Below are 25,607 nucleotides of genomic sequence, written 5' to 3'. Positions count from 1 at the left end.
GAAAAATCCCAAGGACGGGGAAAAGAAATTTTCCTTTTGGTAGTATAGATGAGTAACTTGAAGGTACAACATAATTCCATGTTTAAGCGTCCTCAAGGAATCATGACAATATTTGGCTGGTAGAACGGAGAGCATCAAGAAATAATTGGGTTGATTGAATTACAAGCTTTTCAGGGCAGCCAACCAATATCAAGGATTGCACACCTGCAGGTGCTGTCGACTGTCATTACATTGGCAGTTAACTTTCCGTCTATCACCCTCCTTTAACCGCAGACAATCTGAAATATTGCAGCATGGAAATTAAGCTTGGACGTCACTGACAACTTCCCCTGCAGATCAATTGCTATCAAGTAAGGTTCTAAGTAATAAAAGGGAATTTTGTGCGCATTTTAAGTGCGAAGGTGAGATAACAGAGGTTAGTAAAATTCTAGGAGTGGGAAATCATGTGCCTAGAAATGCCTATTGCTAGCTGGCTGTTAAAAGTTAGACTAAATCCACCTAAACATAGAAGAGAATGAATGTGGTGACAGACGAGAACCGAATAACCCTTGCCATTTCTCAATAATTCTGACTACAAAAGCATCATATGCAGGGGGTTCCAACCACAGCCAGGATAGGCATCAGATCATACCATGCATGCATTTGATGAAACTGTCCAGTTCTGAGAAGCACATTTCTCTTTCCACGAATACAGGAGTCAGCTGTTGGTATGTGAAGAAAGAGAGGTGGCGATGGTCTGGATCATTTCTCGGTTTTGCATTTTCTATGATTCTAATGTATGTCTCTCGATCATGACATGGAAAAGTGCTCTGAGCAGCTACCGCCAAACCACGATCCCACGCAGAATTCATCACCTAGAAAATTAAATGCAAATTAAAAGCCATCCTTGATTCATAGCAGAAAAGGACTTACAGCACCCAGAAATAATGAAATGGCTGCAGAGATCCAGGAGAAAAGAATAGAAAATGGTTGCAACCTGCCAACTTAAACCTTCTAAGTCAGCCAATGCTTCATCACTTTCCTGAGCAGAATGCGGTGGCCCATAGCAGACAAATTTCATAGTTGCAGAATGTTTCTTGAGCATGTCAAAGATAGGAGAATAACCATCTTGGTTTGTAGGATTATAGAATCCTGCTGTAAGCTCTGCAGCATGGCTGGCAGTCTTGTACCACCAGTAAACAGCTGGAATCTGCATTAGTAATATAGTTAATATTATGCTTCCACAACCAAATTTCACAGTGGTCAGCAAAATATTTATGTTGGCTTCTACAGAATAACTTCGAGATATGATACAGGAGATTGTTTTCCCATGGATTCAGGTTAAAATTGACTCACACAGCGAATGGTGCCACATATGACAAGCATTAATCCATATATTTTAGGTCTTAATTTCTATTAATTTAGGAATAATCAGTTGGTGTAAACATTTTCACGCCCTTAAAACATATTATCAAGATATCAAATACATTGTAGCATTTATCAGTCTACTGTAGATGTATTTACTATTAATGTGGCAAGTAGCTTTAAATAAAGACCTGTGGATGATTAAAATATAGATCCCAAAGCCAAATGCCTACGACTTCAAAATGATCCAGATAATAAGCAATTAAACAAGCTTTACCAGATAAATTCCAGTAAGAGAAATGAGACACTTAGTTCTCTAGTAAAAGGATTACCAGAATAATTTAGAGATACCTTTACAATTATTTGTGTCCCTTCAAATGCAAGGTTTGCAAGCGATAATACTTGATCTGCATGGTCTATGAGGGTTTGTGCATACCAATGAAGGAAAAAGCGTCCATAGTAGCCGTCATAATCACCTCTATCACAGAAAAATCCAGTTTCATGTGGCCTTGAATTATAATGCCCAGCATTGTCAGCCCCCCTGGCCCAGAATGAATGTCCACGCGACTTTGCTGCTCGTCGCAGATTCTGCTGCATGTACTTGTCATAGCACTGCCAAAGACCAAATCAATGAAAAAAAAATAAAGATAACTCCAGTTTCTGATTAATACTTCAATATACTTTTGTAATGGAATACAATCCACTTAAAAAGACTTAAATCCTTTAATAAATTTTACCAAATATTAAAATCAAAACAATATGTTGAAATCTTATTCTAGGTGATGGTGTCTGTTTTTTCAATACTTTACGACTCACCTAACAAGAGCTTATATATGTTAAATGACTCAGAGGACATCTAGATGGTCACTCCACCGTTTACTTTAGTATACCTTAGGCATCTACAAGTACAATTTGAATTTTAGAAATGGAACCACTTCCTAAAGCTCTAATAAACACTCAACCGAGTTTCTAACCAAGAAGATATGGTTGTTTTATGTGGCATTAGCCTTTGCTATCTGTCAAACTTTATCCATGAGTTCAAAGAAGAAATTCTTTTTATCTGTTGATTACTTGACTTAGTTATGTTGTGGCAGGAGTTGGAGTATGCTCTAAGATCTAGTTGTAGTTACAGTCACATTGGCCTTGTTTCCTGGATGGCTAGGATTCATTATAGGATTGAGTTCTCTACCGGCAGGTAAACCTAATTATAGAGAGGATGGATCTAGCTCTTTAATGTGAACTAAATATTACAGAATAAAGTTTGTAACTGTGTATATTGGCTATCTTTTGATCTTTCCAATTACTAATTCATCTACAGTCATTAGATATCTGGTTTTGTGAAGAATTCTTGAATGTATGATAATGGGATTGAATTCTGTAATTTGTCTTTGCAAGAAAGCTTTAGTAGGAGATTTCTCACGGATTTTTTTTTACACTTGTCATGCATTTGGTAGAAAGTTATGAAAATTTAATAATTCTAAGGAATAACTAATCAAAATATTCACATAGAGGAGAAATAGAAATGAAGGTTAACCTTAAAACAGATACCTGAAACTCACCGATACCAGGGTACCTCCATCCAATTCTTTCTGGATGTGATGGGTATTTCAACTCCCCTGAAGCACCTAGTCCAATTTCAACAGCAGTAATGAAACCCTCTTCGAATAACTTATTGAATTCCATACGGAAGCTTCTCATGAAGTCAAAGCAAACCTGCATAAAATAGATTCAAATAGCACAAATGTAAAGACTCAAAACGTGTTCAACCTATCTACACCCAAACAATGTCATTTTATGTTAATAAGACGTCAAAATAGCCAGCTAAGAAAAATTGCACAAGTACAACATAAAGCTTAGAACTACAATGAGTGCAAAAATTATGATGGCTTCTTATAGAGGCCCCATGGCAGATGAAATAAAAAGGAGTCCATGCAAGCAGGTTTGTGGTAGCAAATAAAAATACAGAAAGAACATGCACAGATATGAAAAAATGCAAATAACAGACATCTACTCCTTATATTTTAATTAATCAGTTTAAGTTTCTCTTTCCATTTTCCTTGGATCAAATTTCAACCAAGAAAAAGAAAAATTAATAGAACCTACATGAAAAGATATATCAACCGTAAGTACAGTAATGGTAATCAAATACCTCAATGCCAGTTCTTCCTTTTAATACACGTTCCTTGTCAATACCCCAAGAAAGACATTCTGTGTTCCTCCTCCCTTCACGATCTGTGAAAAATATATCCTGATTATCTTTTCCAATCTCCAGAACCCACTTTGGAAGGGAAATTGGCATTTCACCAGATCCATTTCCTCCGCACTCATGAAATGCCATTACAACCTGCAAAAGTTTAGAAAGAGAAAAGTTACAAGCAATTTAAGGATATTCAGAACATGCCATCTATGGATTTTTAGATGAAAAATTAAAAATGATTCAGTAAAAAACATCAAAGTAGAGAACAATCCATTTAATGATAGGAATGTGTTTACACCAGATAGCTAGCTATCACTTAAATGTATGCTTGCTTACATCACTCTGCTCTAAATATTATGGACTAATAGAAAGTAATTTTTCATTATTTTTGTCTCAAGTTTATTTTTTTTCTTTTAGACAGATTTATTTCTTACAGAACAAAACAATAAGATATTTTTATGCTGAAAACAGCATCAGTCATATTGACTAAGGGTTTTGAAACATATTAGCAGGGTTTTTTTTGTGAGAGAAAAGAACATATTAGCATTCATTAGTGTTCATCCAAATAAAGGTTTGCACTTGCATTATTTATTTTACAATGGACTAGAGATGTAATACACAGACTAAATGTTTTGATGATTATGTACTATAAGAACAAATTTTATGAAAAAAATACACTAAAAGCACTTTAGTCCATATAAATTGAAGAAGGTGGGGTGGGCAGGTTGGGGGAAGGGGGAGTTGAGGGGTCATTTTTATGGAGTTTCTGCGAATCTTTTCACCTAATCATCAACTCGATCAGGTTTCTTTTTGACTAAAGTAATAAAGCACAGTGGGTCTGTCTTTGACCTGATGGTCTCTTCTGTTACTAGATTTCTGAAAACAATTTCAAGTCCATCACAACTTACTTCTTTTTTCCTTATTTTAACCATTGATGATGCTTCTTAATAGAACAACCTTCTCCAATGTTATATGATCTAGCTATACTCACACATGAACATGTCCAATATCCCATTTCTACTGTCTCAAACTCTGGGTCTGTTTTTATCTTTACATGTCATAAGAGTCGAAGGACTGAGGTTCGCTAAGTGTAATGTTACGATCCCCTTTTAACCTGCATCACTTTCAGTAATTAATTCATAGCAGCTTGATCTAGAAATTTGAAATCCTTCTAGTAAACATCAGCCTCCTTTGTTACCACTAAATTAATTTGAATTTGCTGTCCTCAATCTGTCAATAGTAAACTGTGGCAAAAAAATATTTTTATATTGTTCTTCCGATTTTAGTTCTTCTATCATTTAATTTAATTTGGCTTTTTGATGGTGCAGTTGCTCTAGTCCAAAGACTCTTTAAGTGGACTGATTTACCAGTCCATTGCAAGGCATAGGAGTCCCATGGGAAATATGACATGGGTTATAGAAGAAAAGTCCTACATACAGTCATAGACTCCTTTTAAGTCATAGCTACACAATAACATTTGTGTATCCAATTTTCCTCATCTTTCCATTCCCCACTAAGAAATTTTCTTCACTATTTTAGAACACTTGCAAAGACCACCTTAAAAATATCCAATCCTCAAAAATACTTTTCTCCTTCCACTTTCAACTATTAAATTCTCCAAGAGTGACTATAAAAATGTTTTGTTCCATATTTTTCCATATTCGTGTCATAAGGAAGCCAAATGAGGCATCGGATAGCTGTACACATGTATCTTCGATGAAGATCACCAAATATGCCATGTATTGAGGGGTGTGTCCTTCTCGACGGACAGTACTCACACAGTTCAATCCCATTCTAACCTAAAATTTTTACATTGTCTAATTTATATATCTTAATTAGTTGAACATAACATTTTCTTGTGTATATCTTTAAATCACCATTTATTCACAAGGGAAAACCTTCTCTCAAAATGTTGCCATTACTATTATATCATCTGTTTATTTCTAAAGGTTTTCTTTTAACATTTTCATTATGGGGTTAAATGTTGTATTGATTTTTTTTATTTTGACTGCTGTGTTTTGGATGCTTCCTGACTATGTTAGCCTTAGCCATTTACTATATTTCTCAACTAGATCCTCTTTCCAAAACTATCATCCATCATGTTGAGGAATAGGTGTTTCGATTAGCTGACAGATGTGAGTGTTTGTTCTAGGATCCACGTTTTTCCCGCAATCATTAAATCTTCACCTCGATACTTCAATGAGTGGTTGCTTGCGATTCTTCATTTTGTGTGCTAATGTGTTGACCTAAAAATATTTCAATAAGCTGTTAGATGTGGGTGTTTGCCCTAGAAGCCACATGTTTTTGCTATTTTAAATCTTCATCTCTATGCTTCCGAGAGATTTCTTGCTGCTCTTCTTTTACTATGTATTATGTGCAAAACAAAAAGTCAAAGGAGGAACCTCTTAAATTCCATCTTGCAGTGTGAAGGTCCAAGTTCACATGCCCTATGTTCCTCCTCCACTCCCCCATCCAAAAATTTAAAAAAAAAAAAAGAAAAAAAAAAGAATAGCCTTCTTTCTTTTAAACATTTGGAAACATCAAATGTCCTTCCTACCTGTAAATGTTGGATATGCAAACCCAACACCAATGCTTATTTTACATTTTGTTTTCCATGTAAATTATCCTGGAGTGGTGAGAAGAGACTCGGTCACCACATCGTAGAAGAATTTATTCATCCACTTAGTCTACAACAGATAAGATATAATAATTAACTAAAAACAATGTGAATTCACATAAATTCAAATAGTGGGGCTAAACGTTTTCTAATTCTTGATTTTGCCAAACCTTAGAGTGCTCCAGCATTCGTAACATTCTCCTCATGAAATGCCCCAACCACCACCAAACGAAGTTGTCCAATATGTTATGTTAAATTTCAAAAAAGGGGTTTGTTAAGATGCAATTCAGTAAACCATCCAATGTGGATCTAGTGCATCATGGCATAAAACATGCAAATCAAGATCTTTTCATTGGTAGATCAAGAGTTCAATATTTTATTGTTCACAGATAGAGCTGTTGGGTTATCCCTCCTATGTTGGAGGAGACTTAGCCCAACAAATGTGGGCTAAATTAATTAGTTTTAGCCTATTTGGTTGGACTATTTTTGGCCCAAAACGTGAGGCCCATTAGGGCAACCTTTTATGTTGAGAATGCAGGGTATGTGAGCCGTCTTCCACGAATTAAAAATAGAGGGAGGCAGGGGAGAAGATGCAGAATTGATATTCAGCGCGCAGTCTTGATCAAACGACGATCGGGAGGTGATCCGTGGTCCGATCGAGCTGAAATTTGGACAGAAGGTTCGCAACACGTGGTTCTTCAATCTGTACGGTGTGATCGCCATTTGCAGTCTTCTATCATAGTCAGATTTTTTCAGAAACGTGGCTGCTGTTTATGTGAGATCTTCTCAATCTTTCTCTCTTATAATTGATGTTTGCCAAGAATATTGTTCTTGAGATTATGTGGTGATATATGCCTCTAGTTTTGGCTAGAGAGAACAGATTGTATACCCATTATTTGTTGATAGTGGAAGTTTTTGGGTGGACTACGGTCCCGTGGTTTTTACTCTCCACATTGGGGAGGTTTTCCACGTAAAAATTTGGTGTTCCTTTTGTGTTTTTATTTTTCTGATCAGCTAAGTATTTGCGAATGCCTTGATATATATATATATATTAGGTGGATTGGCTCTAGTTGTTTGTTTTCTAACAGGTTTACACAAGGTGGGAGAGTTGTTGATTCCGTTGTGCTTTAATTATCTTGTTTGTTGTTACCTCCCAATCCCAACAAGTGGTATCAGAGCGAGGTTGTTGAATTGTTTTATCTTGTGTGAACAATGGAAACAAATACTGCTAGAATGATTAATCTGAATGGTACTAATTATCATACATGGAAAGAAAAGATGGAAGATCTTCTCTATGTGAAAGGTTATCATCAACCGGTATTTTCTACTATGAAACCTGATGATAAAACTGAAGAGGAGTGGAAATTGCTCCATCGACAAGTGTGTGGATATATCAGGCAATGGGTAGATGACAATGTTTTGAATCATATTAGTGGAGAGACACATGCACGCAGTTTATGGACCAAGCTTGAACAATTGTATGCCCGAAAAACTGGAAATAATAAATTGTTCCTTATAAAGCAAATGATGTCCTTGAGGTATCAGGATGGAACTCCTATGACAGATCATTTGAATACATTCCAAGGGATCATTAATCAATTGGCCACAATGGGTATCAATTTTGATGATGAGGTACAGGGATTATGGCTTCTAGGCACTCTGCCGAACTCGTGGGAGACAGTGAGAACAACATTATCTAACTCAGCCCCGAATGGTGTTATCTCAATGGATTTAGCTAAGAGTAGTATTCTGAATGAAGAGATGAGACGAAAATCACAGGGTTCCTCTTCACAGTCAGATGTCTTAGTTACTGAGACGAGGGGGAGAAGTAAAAGCAGAGATTCGAAGTACAGAGGCAAGACCAGAAGTAAGTCCAATAAATTCGCTAATGTTGAGTGTTATCATTGTGGTGGAAAGGGGCATATCAAGAAGTATTGTCGGAAGCTGAAGAGGGAAAACAAGCAAAACAAAGATACAGATAAGAAGAAAGATGATAATGATAAAGATCAGGTTTCTATTATTGAAAACTTTCTTATTGCTTGTGATGTTGATGTTGTTAATCTTGCATGTCATGAGATGAGCTGGGTAGTTGACAGTGGTGCTTCTATTCATGCTACATCGCGGAGGGATCTCTTTTCAACCTATATAGCTGGTGATTTTGGGGTTGTAAAAATGGGAGATAGTGGCATAGCCAAAGTTGTCGGTGTAGGCGATGTTTGTTTAGAAACCAACAATGGCACAAAGTTGGTTCTTAAAAATGTGAAACATATTCCCGACATCCGTTACAACCTACTTTCTGTGGGTAGACTTGATGATGAAGGATTCTGCAATACTTTCTCTGATGGTAGATGGAAGCTCACTAAAGGAGCTTTGGTTGTGGCTACAGGTAAAAAGCACTCAACTTTATACTTGTTACAGACAGGGCTCTCCAGAACCACTATCAATGCAGTGGAGAATGAAGATACAGTTGAGTTATGGCACAAGAGACTGTGTCACATGAGTGAGAAAGGCTTATCGATGTTGGCTAAGAAAGGACTACTACATGGAGTGAAGAGTACTCATCTAAGAAATTGTGCTCACTGTTTAGCAGGTAAGCAGAACAAAGTTTCCTTCAAAGCATCCCCTCCTTCCAGAAAACCAAATGCACTTGATCTGGTGCATTCAGATGTTTGTGGTCCAATGAAGACAATGACACTTGGTGGTGCTCGTTATTTTGTGACATTCATTGATGATCAATCAAGAAAGATGTGGGTTTACACCTTAAAGACAAAGGATCATGTATTGGATGTTTTCAAACAGTTTCAGGCCTCGGTTGAGAGAGAAACAGGGAGAAAGCTGAAATGTATCCGAACAGATAATGGAGGAGAATACTCAGGTCCATTTGATGATTATTGTCGAGAACAGGGTATTCGGCATCAGAAAACACCTCCGAAGACACCTCAATTGAATGGTTTGGCAGAAAGAATGAATAGGACATTGGTGGAGAGAGTCAGATGTTTGCTTTCACAAGCAGGGTTGCCAAGATCCTTTTGGGGTGAGGCTTTGAGTACAGTTGTACATGTATTGAATCTCACACCTTGTGTTCCCTTGCAGTTTGATGTGCCAAACAGAGTCTGGACAGGTAAAGATGTTTCTTATGATCATCTTCATGTCTTTGGATGCAAGGCATTTGTGCATATTTCCAAAGATGAAAGGTCCAAACTTGATGCCAAAACTAGACAGTGCATATTTTTAGGGTATGGTCAGGATAATTTTGGGTACAAGTTTTATGATCCAGTTAGCAAAAAGCTTATTAGAAGCCGTGATGTCGTGTTCATGGAAGATCAAACCATACAGGACATTGAGAAAGCAGATAAGACAGAGCCACAGTATAGTGATGACATGATAGACTTGGATCCAGTTCCTATAGCACCAACACCAGTGCCAGAAAATGCTGATGAGTTGCAGAATGACCAGCCAGATGCAGTTGATGTGAATGAAAATGCTCCCATACAGACTGAAGCAAATAATGATGCTGATAATCAGTTGCAAGAACCAGATGTTCCAGCTCAACTAATTAGGAGGTCTAATAGAAATAGACAACCTTCCACACGGTATTCAACTAATGAATATGTGCTACTTACTGATGGGGGAGAACCCGAAAATTATGAAGAAGCGATGGAAGATGAACACAAGAAAGAATGGATTGAGGCCATGAAGGATGAAATGAAGTCACTATATGAAAATCACACCTTTGAGTTAGTAAAGTTGCCTAAAGGCAAAAGAGCTTTGAAGAATAGGTGGGTGTACAGAGTGAAGCAAGAAGAACACTCATCATGTCCACGGTATAAAGCTAGATTGGTTGTCAAGGGATTCAGCCAAAGAAAAGGTGTTGATTTTAATGAAATATTTGCTCCAGTTGTGAAGATGTCATCTATTCGAGTTGTTCTCGGTTTAGCAGCTAGTCTTGATCTAGAGATTGAGCAGATGGATGTCAAGACTGCTTTCCTTCACGGTGACTTAGAGGAAGAAATTTATATGGAGCAGCCAGAAGGTTTCGAGGAAAAAGAAAAAGAGGATTATGTATGCAGATTAAAGAAAAGTCTTTATGGCTTGAAGCAGGCACCGAGACAATGGTACAAGAAATTTGAGTCAGTTATGGGGGAGCATGGTTACAAGAAGACAATTTCTGACCATTGTGTTTTTGTGCAGAAATTTGATGATGATGATTTTATTATTTTGTTACTTTATGTTGATGACATGTTGATTGTTGGCAAGAATGCTTCTCGGATTGATAGGTTGAAGAAGCAATTAAATAAGTCTTTTGCTATGAAAGACTTAGGGTCAGCAAAACAGATCCTTGGCATAAGGATTAATCGAGACAGAGATGCTAAGAAGTTGTACATGTCACAAGAAAAGTACATTGAGAAAGTGCTTCAGAAGTTTAATATGAACAAAGCTAAAGTGGTTAGTACTCCTCTTGCTACTCACTTTAAATTGAGCACTAAACAGTGTCCTTCTACAGATGAAGAAAAGAAAGACATGCAGAAAGTTCCATATTCTTCAGCGGTAGGAAGTTTGATGTATGCAATGGTGTGTACAAGACCAGACATGGCTCATGCAGTTGGCACAGTTAGTCGTTTTCTTTCAAATCCAGGAAGAGAGCATTGGAATGCAGTGAAGTGGATTATGAGATATCTTCGAGGTACGTCCAGTTTGAAACTTAGCTTTGGATGTGAGAAACCTATGCTAGTTGGTTACACAGATGCAGATATGGCTGGAGATGTTGATACTCGCAGATCTACTTCAGGTTATCTAATTACTTTTGCAGGAGGAGCCGTGGCGTGGCAATCAAAGTTACAGAAGTGTGTTGCACTTTCTACCACTGAAGCAGAGTTCATTGCAGCAACAGAATCATGTAAAGAGTTGCTATGGTTGAGAAAATATATTGAGGAGCTTGGTTTCAAGCAAGAGCACTATGTGTTATATTGTGATAATCAGAGTGCTATCCATCTTGGTAAAAACTCTACCTTTCATTCAAGATCGAAGCATATAGATGTGAGATACCATTGGATTCGAGATGTTCTGAGTTCTAAGCTGTTGGAACTTGAAAAAATTCATACAGATGACAATGGTTCTGATATGTTGACGAAGTCTTTGCCAAGAGAAAAGCTTGAGGTATGTCGATTGATCTCCGGGATGGTGAATCCCTCTACATAGTCGGGAGGGGGAGATTTGTTGGGTTATCCCTCCTATGTTGGAGGAGACTTAGCCCAACAAATGTGGGCTAAATTAATTAGTTTTAGCCTATTTGGTTGGACTATTTTTGGCCCAAAACGTGAGGCCCATTAGGGCAACCTTTTATGTTGAGAATGCAGGGTATGTGAGCCGTCTTCCACGAATTAAAAATAGAGGGAGGCAGGGGAGAAGATGCAGAATTGATATTCAGCGCGCAGTCTTGATCAAACGACGATCGGGAGGTGATCCGTGGTCCGATCGAGCTGAAATTTGGACAGAAGGTTCGCAACACGTGGTTCTTCAATCTGTACGGTGTGATCGCCATTTGCAGTCTTCTATCATAGTCAGATTTTTTCAGAAACGTGGCTGCTGTTTATGTGAGATCTTCTCAATCTTTCTCTCTTATAATTGATGTTTGCCAAGAATATTGTTCTTGAGATTATGTGGTGATATATGCCTCTAGTTTTGGCTAGAGAGAACAGATTGTATACCCATTATTTGTTGATAGTGGAAGTTTTTGGGTGGACTACGGTCCCGTGGTTTTTACTCTCCACATTGGGGAGGTTTTCCACGTAAAAATTTGGTGTTCCTTTTGTGTTTTTATTTTTCTGATCAGCTAAGTATTTGCGAATGCCTTGATATATATATATATTAGGTGGATTGGCTCTAGTTGTTTGTTTTCTAACAGGTTTACACAAGGTGGGAGAGTTGTTGATTCCGTTGTGCTTTAATTATCTTGTTTGTTGTTACCTCCCAATCCCAACAAGAGCAGTCATTGTTCTATACTTCTATTGAAGCTACTTATGTAGGACAAGGCTTCCGATCATCTAACACCAACATTTACTGATACAAACTTTTACACACAACATAATTGCTAGCTATCAATTTTGGTGCCAAAAGGACTTTTGATGATGGCATTAATAGATAAACCTATAATAACACATTTTAGCAAAAGTGCTGATGAAAAGCAAAAATATGAATAGAAATTTTGCACAGGTGTACGTCATAAATAATAACAAGCATTTTGAAGTCTGACCTGCAATTTCAGCTCAAACTCTCGAATGATATTAAATAGGTCTCTGTAACCAGACCATTCATATTTGTGTGGACACCAGCCTTCCACAATTCCCCACCAACAATCTACAACCACTCCATCAACATTTAAAGACTTCAGATGCCTTAGTTCTTGTCGCGTGGCTTCTGGGTCCACTAGATGGCAATAACTGTTGATAATGCTAGTCTACAAAAGTTGCAACCTAGAATTGATTACATGCAATCTAGAGATGGCAAGCAAATTTAATATTTTATCATGGAAGTAAATTGTCAATGGTGCAATTTATAAAGAGGAGAAAAAAAGGAATGATAAAGGAATGCCGGGAAATGATGGGATTCAAGAAGTATTTCCGTTTATAACTTGTTAGTAGCAATATGGAAATAAAAGCATACACTTTGCAGAAAAAAGAGCATTCTTGTGGCATGCGGGGGATCTCTCTCTCTCTCTCTCTCTCTCTCACACACACACACACACACACACACACACACACATGCGCGCGCGCGTATTTCGGTTTATAACTTGTTAGTAGCAATATGGAAATAAAAGCATACACTTTGCAAAAAAAGAGCATTCTTGTGGCATGCAGGGGATCTCTCTCTCTCTCACACACGCGCGCGCGCGCGCATTCTTCTTATGTAGCCTTGCAGTTTCAGGTTTTGGGATTGCTGCTTGTGCAAGAAAGACTGAACAAATTAGGGCTTTAAGGAGACAACTTACGGTCACATCCAATCCTCCGCTGCCATGAGTGAAGGATAGCAATATCCATAGATTTGTTGCCTCGGTGCTGGACAAATAATTTATATTTCAATGTATTTTCCCAAATTTTTTTATTCAAGAATTTGGCTGATGATTGGGAGTCATTGTTGCTATTACTTTGTCAAGTCCTGCTTTGCCTGGATTAGTTTAGTATCAAAGCAAGTTTCATGCAACTTGTCTTTTTGTGAGGCTCTAATTGCAAGTTGGATATCATTAATAGAGAAGAAATTCCTACTAGTTGAATGAGTTACAATCTTCTTTGAAAACAGGTCTTTTACAAGATGGCAATCACAAACTTAGAAACAAATTGATTGTGCCACATAAAGATCCACACAATATTTGGCACTCGCACACCTACAAGTCGAGCCTCATTGGACAAGCATTTAACCTATCATTAGTGTGGTTAATAGTTATATTCTCTGATAACTAGGAAATGTTGGCAAAACTACAACCTCCAAGACAATTGCTGCAATAAGCAAATTTCAGTTTCAATCCAAGACATGTTGTCTACATTTGGTGCTGTATCACGGCAAGAGAATGCGGCGTTAATCAAATTTTAGGGTTTTTCAATCTTACATACTTAAAGATTCACATGAGGTCTAAAGATTAGTAATATGATTAATCTAAGTTGATTTCAAAATTCTCAATACTTCGAGTATTAAACAGTAAGAAAATCCTTTTGATTAGGAAAGACAATGTATTAGTCATTTTGGAGTCCTATTTAAAATAAATTTCGTTAGAAAGAGTCCAAGTCTGGTAATTGATTGTATTCTGTTGGTGGAAAAATGGACCACCCCACAAATGCAATTATAGCACCCAAATCCGTCAGCAAGCTCGAGCTCATCCAAGTGATTGGGCTCTTCGGCTCTCAAGCTCATCCGAGTGATCGGGCTCTTCCGCTCTCGAGCTCATCAGCCGAGACCAGAAGGCCGAGACCAGAGAGCCGAGACCAAAAAGCCGAGACCAGAAGGCCGAGACCAGAGAGCGCCGACCAGAAAGGCAACCCCGCCGAGCCCATGCCTTAGCCAAATATCCAATCTCCGCCTAACCCTCCAAAGGATCTGACAACTAGATACACAACTCCACTACAACCTGCCACCTACCGCTATCTCTGAGCCGTCAAGGCACAAGATCCCCGCAGGTATTTTGGCACGACCTATCATTAATGCATGAGACTTCCTCAAGTCTCCAGAGCCCTCAGTCATTTAATGAACACGGCTCAAGACGATCTCCGGATCACTGAACCATCAGAGCGTATGGCTCTCCCTGACCGCCGGTTCACTCGGCAATAAATGCACTTACCATCCACGAAATTCAGGCCCACTACGGCCGACGGTTCAACCACTCCAACGGGTCTGATCAACCGCGACAACTCCCTGACTCCGGCCTGATTCGGCCTTATTCTCCACTACGCCATTAATGGGCCAAATCGTGCCCAATTATTACAAAAGAGAACAAACTCCTCTGTCACCTCCCAGGTAACATAAAATCCTTCTATAAAAGGGAGCCTGGGAGGAAAGAGAGGGGGACCCGAAACAAACACAAGTAAACAGCACAGACACAATTGAGCTTAATATTCTCTTCATCTTCTCCACATATCTCTTCCTTGCTCTCTCCACATACTAGCCCCCTCTGACTTAAGCATCGGAGGGCCGGCGCCGGAAAGCCCGGCCACCGGCTTTTTTGCAGGACTCACACCCTCCAGGAGGACGCCACCAGCCGGCGCACCGCCGACCACCGTCCCTGCGGCGGAGCTCCTCCTCCCCTGGTTTCGCGGCGGCCCCCGGGTCCAATTTCCAGCAACAGTTGGCGCTAGAGGAAGGGAAACTAAGAAGTAAAGGGGCTTCCAACGCCTCTCGACGTCCTCCACTTAGTCCTGAACACTCTGTCCAGAACTCGCCACCTCCGGCCGAGTCAACCCCTCAAGTTCGGCCGGAGCAGTTTGATGCCCTGGTGCAACAGGTGCAAGCCTTGGCTACCGCTGTTCAAGGCTTGCAACCCAGGGGCGTCCCGACGGCACCGCTTCCTCCGGCTCCAGTTCAACCGGAGCCCCCTACAAGCGGGCTTCCCCTTCGAGTATCATGCTCCAAGTCCCAAACGCTCAGTCCAGAATTCACCACCAAGATCTCCGGTAGATCAAGTTCCACAAGTCCAACTCGAGCACTTCGATGCGCTAGTGCAGCAAGTCCAAGCGCTAGCCATTGCAGCCCAAAGCCTGCAACAAGTGGAGGCCCCTCCTGTGCCACCTCCACGGAATCATGTTAAGCAGAGGAAGAAACTTTCTCCCGACTCCCGAGCCATCTCGAATCAGGCATGGCTCCCGCTGCAACGACGTATGTGGGGGCCACCAGTGAGAAGTAGTAGTCCAAGTCTCACGTCAACGAGTTGGGGAGAAGGAGAAATAAAAGCTGAGGTCTGGAGAAGGAGAGTTATGGAGCTTTAAAATGGGATTGTAAGCCTCTGTGACAAAGGGTACAGCCCCATTAAATCCCATTATCCTTCCAAGTCTTCTGTCTTCCGGCAGCAAGCAAGAAACCAGCATGTACTCCCTCCTTGGGACGGCGCCTGCGACATTGCTCCCCTTTCAGAGCGTCGCCATCACTGAAGCCCCCGCCAAGCTCATGCAGACCGAGCTCAGAAACCCGAGCGCAAAACACCTCCTAGAAAATCGAGCCAAAGAAGGCCAGTGCTGAATCAAGTCCTGAGGGACTTCGAAGCTCGAGAGCCATCAAAATATCTCCAAAAGGTACAGGACACCATTTTGGCTTCAAATAAATTTAATATTTTATCTATTTTCAGGTTAACGAGCTCGGCTTGTGCTCCATCGGCCAACGAGCTCGGCTCGTTCTCCTACCCTGACCACGGTCAAGATGCCCCGAGACGTCGGGATGCCCCGATCCGTCGGGATGGCTCGAGACGTCGAGATGCGGTCTTAAGTGACCAGACGAGCTCGGCTCGTTCTCCATCGACTTCCACCGACGAGCTCGGCTCGTGCTCCATCGGCCAACGAGCTCGGCTCGTTCTCCTACCCTGACCACGGTCAGGATGCCCCGAGACGTCGGGATGCCCCGAGACGTCGGGATGCGGTCTTAAGTGACCAGACGAGCTCGGCTCGTTCTCCATCGACTTCCACCGACGAGCTCGGCTCGTGCTCCATCGGCCAACGAGCTCGGCTCGTTCTCCTACCCTGACCACGGTCAGGATGCCCCGAGACGTCGGGATGCCCCGATCCGTCGGGATGGCTCGAGACGTCGAGATGCGGTCTTAAGTGACCAGACGAGCTCGGCTCGTTCTCCATCGACTTCCACCGACGAGCTCGGCTCGTGCTCCATCGGCCAACGAGCTCGGCTCGTTCTCCTACCCTGACCACGGTCAGGATGCCCCGAGACGTCGGGATGCCCCGATCCGTCGGGATGGCTCGAGACGTCGAGATGCGGTCTTAAGTGACCAGACGAGCTCGGCTCGTTCTCCATCGACTTCCACCGACGAGCTCGGCTCGTGCTCCATCGGCCAACGAGCTCGGCTCGTTCTCCTACCCTGACCACGGTCAGGATGCCCCGAGACGTCGGGATGCCCCGATCCGTCGGGATGGCTCGAGACGTCGAGATGCGGTCTTAAGTAACCAGACGAGCTCGGCTCGTTCTCCATCGACTTCCACCGACGAGCTCGGCTCGTGCTCCATCGGCCAACGAGCTCGGCTCGTTCTCCTACCCTGACCACGGTCAGGATGCCCCGAGACGTCGGGATGCCCCGATCCGTCGGGATGGCTCGAGACGTCGAGATGCGGTCTTAAGTGACCAGACGAGCTCGGCTCGTTCTCCATCGACTTCCACCGACGAGCTCGGCTCGTGCTCCATCGGCCAACGAGCTCGGCTCGTTCTCCTACCCCGACCTCGGCCGGGATGCCTCGAGACGTCGAGATGCCCCGATTCATCGGAATGCCCCGATACGTTGGGATGTGGTCTTCATTGACCAGACAAGCTCGGATCGTTCTCCACCGACTTCAGCCAATAAGCTCGGCTCGTTCTCCATCGCTGGATTTCTCTGCCGACGTCCTCAAAGAACGGACCCCGAGCAGAGGAGCGTCTTCAGTCGCCTCAGCGTAAGGACGCTCACGGTACAAGGTACCCATTTATTTAATGTTTTTACATTATCTTACTTATTCTTGGATCTCTCTGCCGACGTCCTCAAAGAACGGACCCCGAGCAGAGGAGCGTCTTCAGTCGCCTCGGCGTAGGAACGCTCACGGTACAAGGTACCCATTTATTTAATGTTTTTACATTATCTTACCTATTCTTGGATCTCTCTGCCGACGCCCCCAAAGAACGGACTCCGAGCAGAAAAAGCGTCTTCAGTACCAGGTACTCATTCAATTAATGCCTTTACATAATCTCAATTATTTTCATTCTTGGTTGTTAATTACCAACGAGCTCGGCTCGTTCTCCATCGACCAACGAGCTCGGCTCGTTCTCCATCGACCATCGAGCTCGGCCCGATCTCCATCAAACATCGAGCTCGCCTCGATTTCGGCTTGATCGCCAACAGACAAGGCCAAAGAAGGCCGCTGAGTCAACCTGGAGCGCTTTAACTCCAACTGCATGAGAGGTACAACCTACTTGGCACGTACATCTCTATACATATTTGGCTATATTACAGGACGATCGACGACTGGACTACTTCCTTCGTCCGAGCCAAAAAGCAGCTCGAACTCGGAAGTCGGGGGTAGTGTTGGTGGAAAAATGGACCACCCCACAAATGCAATTATAGCACCCAAATCCGTCAGCAAGCTCGAGCTCATCCAAGTGATTGGGCTCTTCGGCTCTCAAGCTCATCCGAGTGATCGGGCTCTTCCGCTCTCGAGCTCATCGGCCGAGACCAGAAGGCCGAGACCAGAGAGCCGAGACCAGAAAGCCGAGACCAGAAGGCCGAGACCAGAGAGCGCCGACCAGAAAGGCAACCCCGCCGAGCCCATGCCTTAGCCAAATATCCAATCTCCGCCTAACCCTCCAAAGGATCTGACAACTAGATACACAACTCCACTACAACCTGCCACCTACCGCTATCTCTGAGCCGTCAAGGCACAAGATCCCCGCAGGTATTTTGGCACGACCTATCATTAATGCATGAGACTTCCTCAAGTCTCCAGAGCCCTCAGTCATTTAATGAACACGGCTCAAGATGATCTCCGAATCACTGAACCATCAGAGCGTATGGCTCTCCCTGACCGCCGGTTCACTCGGCAATAAATGCACTTACCATCCACGAAACCCAGGCCCATACGGCCGACGGTTCAACCACTCCAACGGGTCTGATCAACCGCGACAACTCCCTGACTCCGGCCTGATTCGGCCTTATTCTCCACTACGCCATTAATGGGCCAAATCGTGCCCAATTATTACAAAAGAGAACAAACTCCCCTGTCACCTCCCAGGTAACATAAAATCCTTCTATAAAAGGGAGCCTGGGAGGAAAGAGGGGGGGGACCCGAAACAAACACAAGTAAACAGCACAGACACAATTGAGCTTAATATTCTCTTCATCTTCTCCACATATCTCTTCCTTGCTCTCTCCACATACTAGCCCCCTCTGACTTAAGCATCGGAGGGCCGGCGCCGGAAAGCCCGGCCACCGGCTTTTTTGCAGGACTTACACCCTCCAGGAGGACGCCACCAGCCGGCGCACCGCCGACCACCGTCCCTGCGGCGGAGCTCCTCCTCCCCTGGTTTCGCGGCGGCCCCCGGGTCCAATTTCCAGCAACATATTCTAATATCTTGATTCTATTAAGACAATATTTTGAGTCAATTAGATGTCTTCTTGTATAGGTCCAAGGGAGATTTTAAAAAATTGTAAGTGAAATTCTTGTGGTGGATTTCACCTCTCTATTCTCATCTGTTCTTCTTTTACTTCTAATGATATATAATTTCCTCTTTTTTTCTTCTTACTAACCCTATCACTAGAGCTACATTAAAATGAACCTGAAATTTCATGAACCTATGCTGAGTTTTGGAGTTGAACATCCTGCCCAAGTAGAGGCCAAAGCCACATCTGACATGAAAGTGAGTGCTCAATGAGAGGAGAATGGTGCAATATGTAGAGAGATGGATATGGACATCTGAATTTGAGACCTGGGGATTCAAATTTTAATGGAAATGTAAACACTTAATTTGCAAAATAAGGTCATCAACACATGCTACTCACCTACCTTCTCTGGAGGTGATTTTTGCCATTACAGGTTCTTTCTGCTTACTTGTGTAAGAATAGCTATACAATGTACAGTTCTGAAAAGTCAACAGGCTGGATCTATCCAATCACTCCACCGGAGTGTACAATAGGTTACATCTCCATAGCTTTGTTCGAGTGCATTTTGTAGCTCAAGGAAACGGACAGTTTCATATGATTTGCTATTCATGACGTGGTTCACATGAGATGCATGAGAATAGTTTTGGGAATGAAAGTTTGGGACATTAAGTTCACATGACAAAAGACGAAAGAATAAATGCTGGAAGAAATACTCTACATAATGGTATTCCATTGTTGCAGGGAAAAAAAAAATCAAAAGAAGATGGCGCTGGCTACTTACAGGAAGCATTGCATAAACTGGAATATATGGAGTTTCACCAAAACCACCTTCACCCTCTGCAGAATCCCGCATCAACTGAAGTTTAACCATCAACAAAAGTAAAATATGTTAGAATGTAAAACAAATTCTAGGTAATAGTATCCACATACATCATCAAAGGCCTGGGGCAGAAGGACAGCAGTTTGGCTCCAATAGTCAGCAGTAGTTTCTAACAACATATAAAAAAAATAAACAAAAATCATCTTGTTGATATAAGTCGGGGGCAGTGTTCAAGTTTCAGACATATTAAAGTAAGTCATTTTGTAGGCTCTGGCAAAGCCTGCATGATTGGATACAGCTTGCTTTTATGTTGTTAATGTTGTTGTGAACATTGCATTGAATCATAAATTCTATTTCATGTTATTGACCACAGATCACAATCAGCATGTTATCCAAAAGCCAACCATCATCAGGCCTGTCGAGGTACTCGAGCAATTCAAACTTTCTTTCATGAGGCCTCCACGTGCAATATTTTCCATCATATGCTTATTGTCATAAAACAATAAATTTGCTTGTACATGGAGGATATTAATTTTGCATATCAGCTGATTTTGAAATATTAAGATGACATGAATGACTGGTGCATATGTTTGTGAACACTTCCAGCTATTTCCGCCCTACCAATATCAGTAGAAGATGCAAAACTGCATGTTCTTCTACCTGATCAGCTTCCACACACTCTGGTGAGTTGATAGGGCTGGCATTTGCACATTTCTCACCCCTTGCATCTCTTTCTGCAACAACCACTGAATCAAGAGATGCTGGGGATAAACTCTCATCAATCCTGAGAAGAGATGCCTGAGAGTCCAATGACGCTTTCATGGAACTGTTCTTCAAAGAATTGGTGGAGAGGGGGCTTTCAATTGACCTAACAGGAAATGGTGCCTGCACACAGATGATTCACCCGGTAACAACCATGCATGCAGAAAATGAAGTAGTATACATTATCCAGCCCAAAAAGGTTGTCCAGAATAACATTGTTTGATCGAGTAATACTAAAATAGTTAGCATTGATAAGCCACAAAGAAGTAGCATATCCCGAAACTTCTTTTACGCTTCAAACATCACTCAATGAGCAACATTATTAAGGCAATGGAAACAAATCCCACAGGGTATGTTCCATAATTTTGACAATAACAAACAAGTTCTGGGTCAAGTAATTTCTGTAAATGTTCCGCCAAAAATTATCGCACAAAGTCAAAGTACTGTGGCACAAGTTGTTTTCTATGAATGACTATCTCTAGCCAGCTTCCCGTTTACATCCTATTCCAACTTATCAAAGATTCACTATCAGTCTCCATCAAATGATTACCTTATCATGCTGTTTCCATTATCTCACCAAATTCAACAAGTGACCATCTAACTATCTACAAGTTTTTTGACTCTAAACATTTTATTGGAGGAAACAAATCTTTAATTAATACACAGTTTTTATTCCTCCCAAGAATAGCCCAAAATGTATCCATTTACTACTAGTTCGGATGAAAAGAAATGAAAGATTGTTGGCTTCTCCTTGAAACCCAACAATCAATCTAGTCATATAATTCTTGAATTTTTTTTAACTTGCAAAAAAAAAAAAAATTGTAACGATCCTGTAAGGATAAACTCAAAGTTATGCCCCGCCAGTTTTACAGAGGAACCTATCAGACCCATCACGATATAATCCACATCCAGATTAAGTAAAAGAAGGGGAAAGAATTCCTCCTGTCCCTCAATAGGCGACTGAGAGAAGGAAAATGCAACCCACCAAAAAAAAAAAAAAAAAAGTCTTTGAGAATCTCCGTTTCATGTCTTCCTATGTTGTAAAAACCCCGCTTTACAACATAGAAAGACATGAAGCTGAGATTCTCAATAAGTGATATTGTACCGAAAGAGCGAGAGAAGGATGAGGGGAAAGCATACCAGTTGCGTAGGGGGGGGCGGAGGATGAGGCGCCGGGGCCGCGACGGCGACCGAGGGCGAGGGCGAGACCGATGAGGGGCGGTAGGTGGTGCCGTCGGGCTCGACAATCCATCCGGCCTCACGGGCGAGGGCGGCGAGGACGTCGTTCATGTCGGCGCGGGCGGGGAGGAGGAAGTTGCCATACTGGCGGAGGCCGGCGAGCATGCGGCTGGTGATCGCCCGCCGGTGCCGCTCCCGGAGCTTCGTCCGCTCCTTCTCCTTCTCCCGCTCCTTCCGCCCCTTCCCCGAACCCCCCGCGGCTGCCGCCGCCGCCGCCGCCGCCGCGAACCCCCGTGGGCGGCGCTGGGGCGGGGGCTGGGCGTACTGATCGGAGCTGTGGTCGCTGTGCTGCTGCTGCTCCACGTCCTGCTTCACGTTCATCGCTCGGCGCTCGCCTCAAGTCCAAGCCCTCCTCTTTCCCCAATCTCAAGTCCAAGTCCTCCTCTTTCCCCTCTCCACCATCTCTCCGTTCTTATTACCGATGGAGAGGGTTTTTTGGATCAGAAGAGGGGAGCCCTTTTTATAATTCTTTATTTCCTTTCCATATTTGTGTGGGATGGCATTTTGTCGTTCTGACCAGAGCTGCGGGTAATGAGAGGGTGAAAGTAATGAGAATGGTGTGATTAAACCGACTTTGCCACTTGGCCTGAGAGTAATTGGCCAGCTTGGGGATGACCAGCAGCAAGGGGATGAATCATCGATGTAAGTCATGTATGAGAGGGATTTTGTTGGATGGTTCATGTGCTTTGGATTTTTTTTTTTCCTTTTTTTTAATGAAATAGACCAAAGCCCAGATTTATTAAGAAAAGAAAGAAACCAACTCTAGGATAAAAAAAAAAACAAAACAAAAACAAAAGTATCATTGAACGTAGCAGCAATTACAGTATTTCAAGCTTAGTAGAAAACTTGTTTCTGCTCCTCCATCTCTGTGGAGTATTTTGTCTCTTAACTTAGAAGGCAGTGCTCATGCGAGACCAGTATGAGCTGCTGATGTAAAAAAAAAAAAAAAAAAAAATCTTGTTACAAATTCAAAATTAAAAATCTTGTACAGTGGGGTGTTTATAATAGAGTTAGAGCTCTGGCTCAAACCCGACTCAATTTTAGATATCGAATGAAGTTTTATTTTGTCTGCGATTTATTTTTCGACACAATCTAAGCTCAGCCATGTTCGGAAATTTTTAGACCAAATTCGGCTTTCCGGCTATGGTGGTTCTAAACAGCATTGGATCCTAAAATAATCTATAGTTAGCGTAGGGACCTATAAATCATTTTATGTTATCCCCTCCTACTACTTCTTTTCCTCGTATTCAATGCAACCAATGTTAACCACAAATATAGAATTGCCTCAAAGGCCTACATATTCTCCACTACCACTACCTAGAAAATAGATATGAGTAGATTGATTCCAAACCTTTGAACAGGTGAACAAAGATAATGGAACACGGTTCTCAGAACCTTCGATTGGTTTCCAATCAGCCTAGCTATTATGGTCTTAATCTTTCCTCCTAGGATGTTTATTATTATCATATCCTAAAGGCAATGACTTTGCTGATGATCATATTAAACAACTTAAGCTTTTTTTTGGCCCACTTGATGTTCGGATGTGCTTTCTCTCAAAAGAAATAATGGATGAGATTCTTAACCATTAAATATTTTTCTTGCTCCACATCCATTGAATGCATTGGATCCAATCAAAACTCTGTAGTTAAGTGTGCTTGGATGAGAGTAGTAGTAAGATGGCGGCCTTCTGTAAAGTCCTTGTGTTAGCACCCCTTTTAACTTTTATCTTGCTCTATATCATATATTTCTTTGAACTTTTCGTCGTGCTTTTGGTGTTTCCTTGAACTCATCTCTTGGTAGATTCTTGGTTTTTCGCACATTTTCATGACAAAGGGCATCTACTTTAGCTCCTATAATGATTGAAAGTCTACATGCGGATGATATAAGGACTTCAGGAGAATTTTGAAGGAACTAATTGCTCGAATCTTCAAGAGTAAGTCTTAGACGATCATGGTGGTTTTCATTGAAATCAAGAGAGATGTTCTTTTGGGCTTTAGGCATTAAGGATTGACTTGGGACAAAATTGGGTGAAAATTCAGGGTATAGAAGATTCTACATTAAAAAAAAAAAACATGTCATGAATCTCCGATCTAAGCTTGTGAATCTCTTTTGAAGCTTGGCCTATAACTTTAACTTTTATTGCAGCTTCTTTAGTCAGCTTCTTGCTGCCAAGTGCTGGCTTTGATAGGTGGTTTCATGCCTAGCTCCAAGGTTTTTTCATTGGTTCACATTACTTTGATTCTAAAAGAGCAATGCCATATAAACTGCTAAAGGGTCTATATTTTCAAATGTTGTGTTTGGTAAACTCCACTAAAGGAATGTAACAACTTGGAAAAATGGTGGATTGGGACATATCATGTGAGAGGCCATAGTGTGTGAAACATTCTTGCTCACACTTGAGTAACCTGTTCGGAATTCATGGATCTTAAACTGAGCCTCTTGAAGAAGTAACCTATCTAAATCTGCAAAAAATAAACAACAGTGCCTTCACATTATGCTAATTTAAACAAGGTATTCATCTAAAATTCCAAAATATACTCATGTTCATTTGCTCTTCTTCTTCTTCTTTCTCCACAGTATAAATTTCAGGCTCAAATACTTGAGGATGTACCATGAAGGACTCGAACTTAGAATCTTCAATTGCTATGCAAAGCAATGTGACTATTGGGCAAGCCTCCATTCACATTTATAGTTTCGATTTTAACACAAAGCAAAATTTGGCTTTGGTTGTGTGTGGACTGTGCGGATGTGTTTAATTCAACATCAGCTATACACTAGATAGATTTTGGTTATTTATGCAGGATCAAGAAATACAAATAATACCTTCTAGCTAAATTTTATAACCGAGCTAAAAATTATTTAGCTTTTAAATGGTTTTATCTAGAAGACAAATGCTTTATTAGGAGTTTCAAAATTCAATGGTTGGTCTAATGCAATTGTCATTTTCTCAGGTAGAAATTATGACTATGTTATACATGTTGACATGCCTTGCTAAAACTTTTGCTTGTCCTACCTTTCAATTAGGGTGCAAATGAGCCGAACTAAGTATCAGGCTCCACAAGCTTGGCTTGTTAATGTTTGAGCTTGGCTTGAGCTCAAGCTGCAATTGACTTAAGTTAGATTGCCGAGCTTTTATCAAGCTGAGCTAAGCTTCCTTGTATCTTTGTACCCATTTGAGCTCTTAAAGGTTGTTTGAGCTTGCTTATTTTCAAATAACCTAGCTGAGCCTCAACGAGTTGTCGACGAGCCAATTCTGGAATAACATAAAAATCAAGTAGGGTCGAGGTCAACATGCCCTAGCTTTTATGTTAAGGAATAGTTTATGACAACTTTCCTTTGGTGTAGTTATACCTCTCGCAACTAAGTTTGACCAGCATAATTAGTATTCCTTAGTTATGTCTCCTGCTCAAGTTATGGCAAGCATAAGGCTTAAGCCTTATGCCTACTTTACGCATGAACCAAATGTCACCACAAACAAATATCCATATTTCTTATCATATGCATTTTGTGCGCCAAATACTAGTAACAAATATTAAAAAGGTCGTGAAGAAAGACGCCACCTTGAGGTTTGGAAGCTAGCCCACCTTCAAGTTATAAACAATATTTCTTTTTTATGTAATTATTTGTCTTTTTTTTTAACTTGTTATTAGAGTGAAATAGAAGAGAGACTTTCTTAGATAAGGACAAGGCTGGAAGGGATTGCTGGATCTCCTAGCGAGGATTATTTTATTATACTAAGCGACAATCCAATGTGTGGCCCAAAGAGAAACAACCAGGAATATGTACATAGGCAAGCCACTCT

At 41.4% G+C, this 25,607-nt stretch overlaps 1 protein-coding gene across 4 annotated transcripts; it reads right to left on the bottom strand.

The window, feature by feature from the left end:
* Positions 1 to 17: 17 nt before the first annotated feature.
* Positions 18 to 22,267, bottom strand: LOC103707460 (beta-amylase 8-like). 4 transcript variants are annotated; one of them, XM_088705652.2, is made up of 10 exons: positions 21,707 to 22,267; positions 20,465 to 20,689; positions 19,766 to 19,840; positions 12,412 to 12,615; positions 3,494 to 3,688; positions 2,893 to 3,057; positions 1,696 to 1,956; positions 977 to 1,189; positions 632 to 854; positions 18 to 329 (listed from the first exon to the last, which is right to left on the bottom strand). In XM_088705652.2, the coding sequence occupies exons 1-10, from the start codon at positions 22,124 to 22,126 to the stop codon at positions 301 to 303; spliced, it is 2,010 nt and encodes a 669-aa protein (XP_088561778.2). In that variant the 5' UTR covers positions 22,127 to 22,267; the 3' UTR covers positions 18 to 300. The 4 variants fall into 4 exon arrangements, with proteins under 4 accessions (XP_088561778.2, XP_088561779.2, XP_038971507.3 ...); XM_088705653.2 differs by lacking the exon at positions 20,465 to 20,689; XM_039115579.3 differs by lacking the exon at positions 12,412 to 12,615 and having other exon boundaries at positions 165 to 329.
* Positions 22,268 to 25,607: the final 3,340 nt, after the last annotated feature.

This window comes from Phoenix dactylifera, chromosome 10 (genome assembly GCF_051530095.1).
Source record: "Phoenix dactylifera cultivar Ajwa chromosome 10, Ajwa_hap1_PhDact_Kaust_v1.1, whole genome shotgun sequence".
NCBI classification, from domain to species: Eukaryota; Viridiplantae; Streptophyta; class Magnoliopsida; order Arecales; family Arecaceae; genus Phoenix; species Phoenix dactylifera.
The sequence above is the reverse complement of the archived record's forward strand: the minus strand, read 5'-3'. Positions and strand labels throughout refer to the sequence as shown.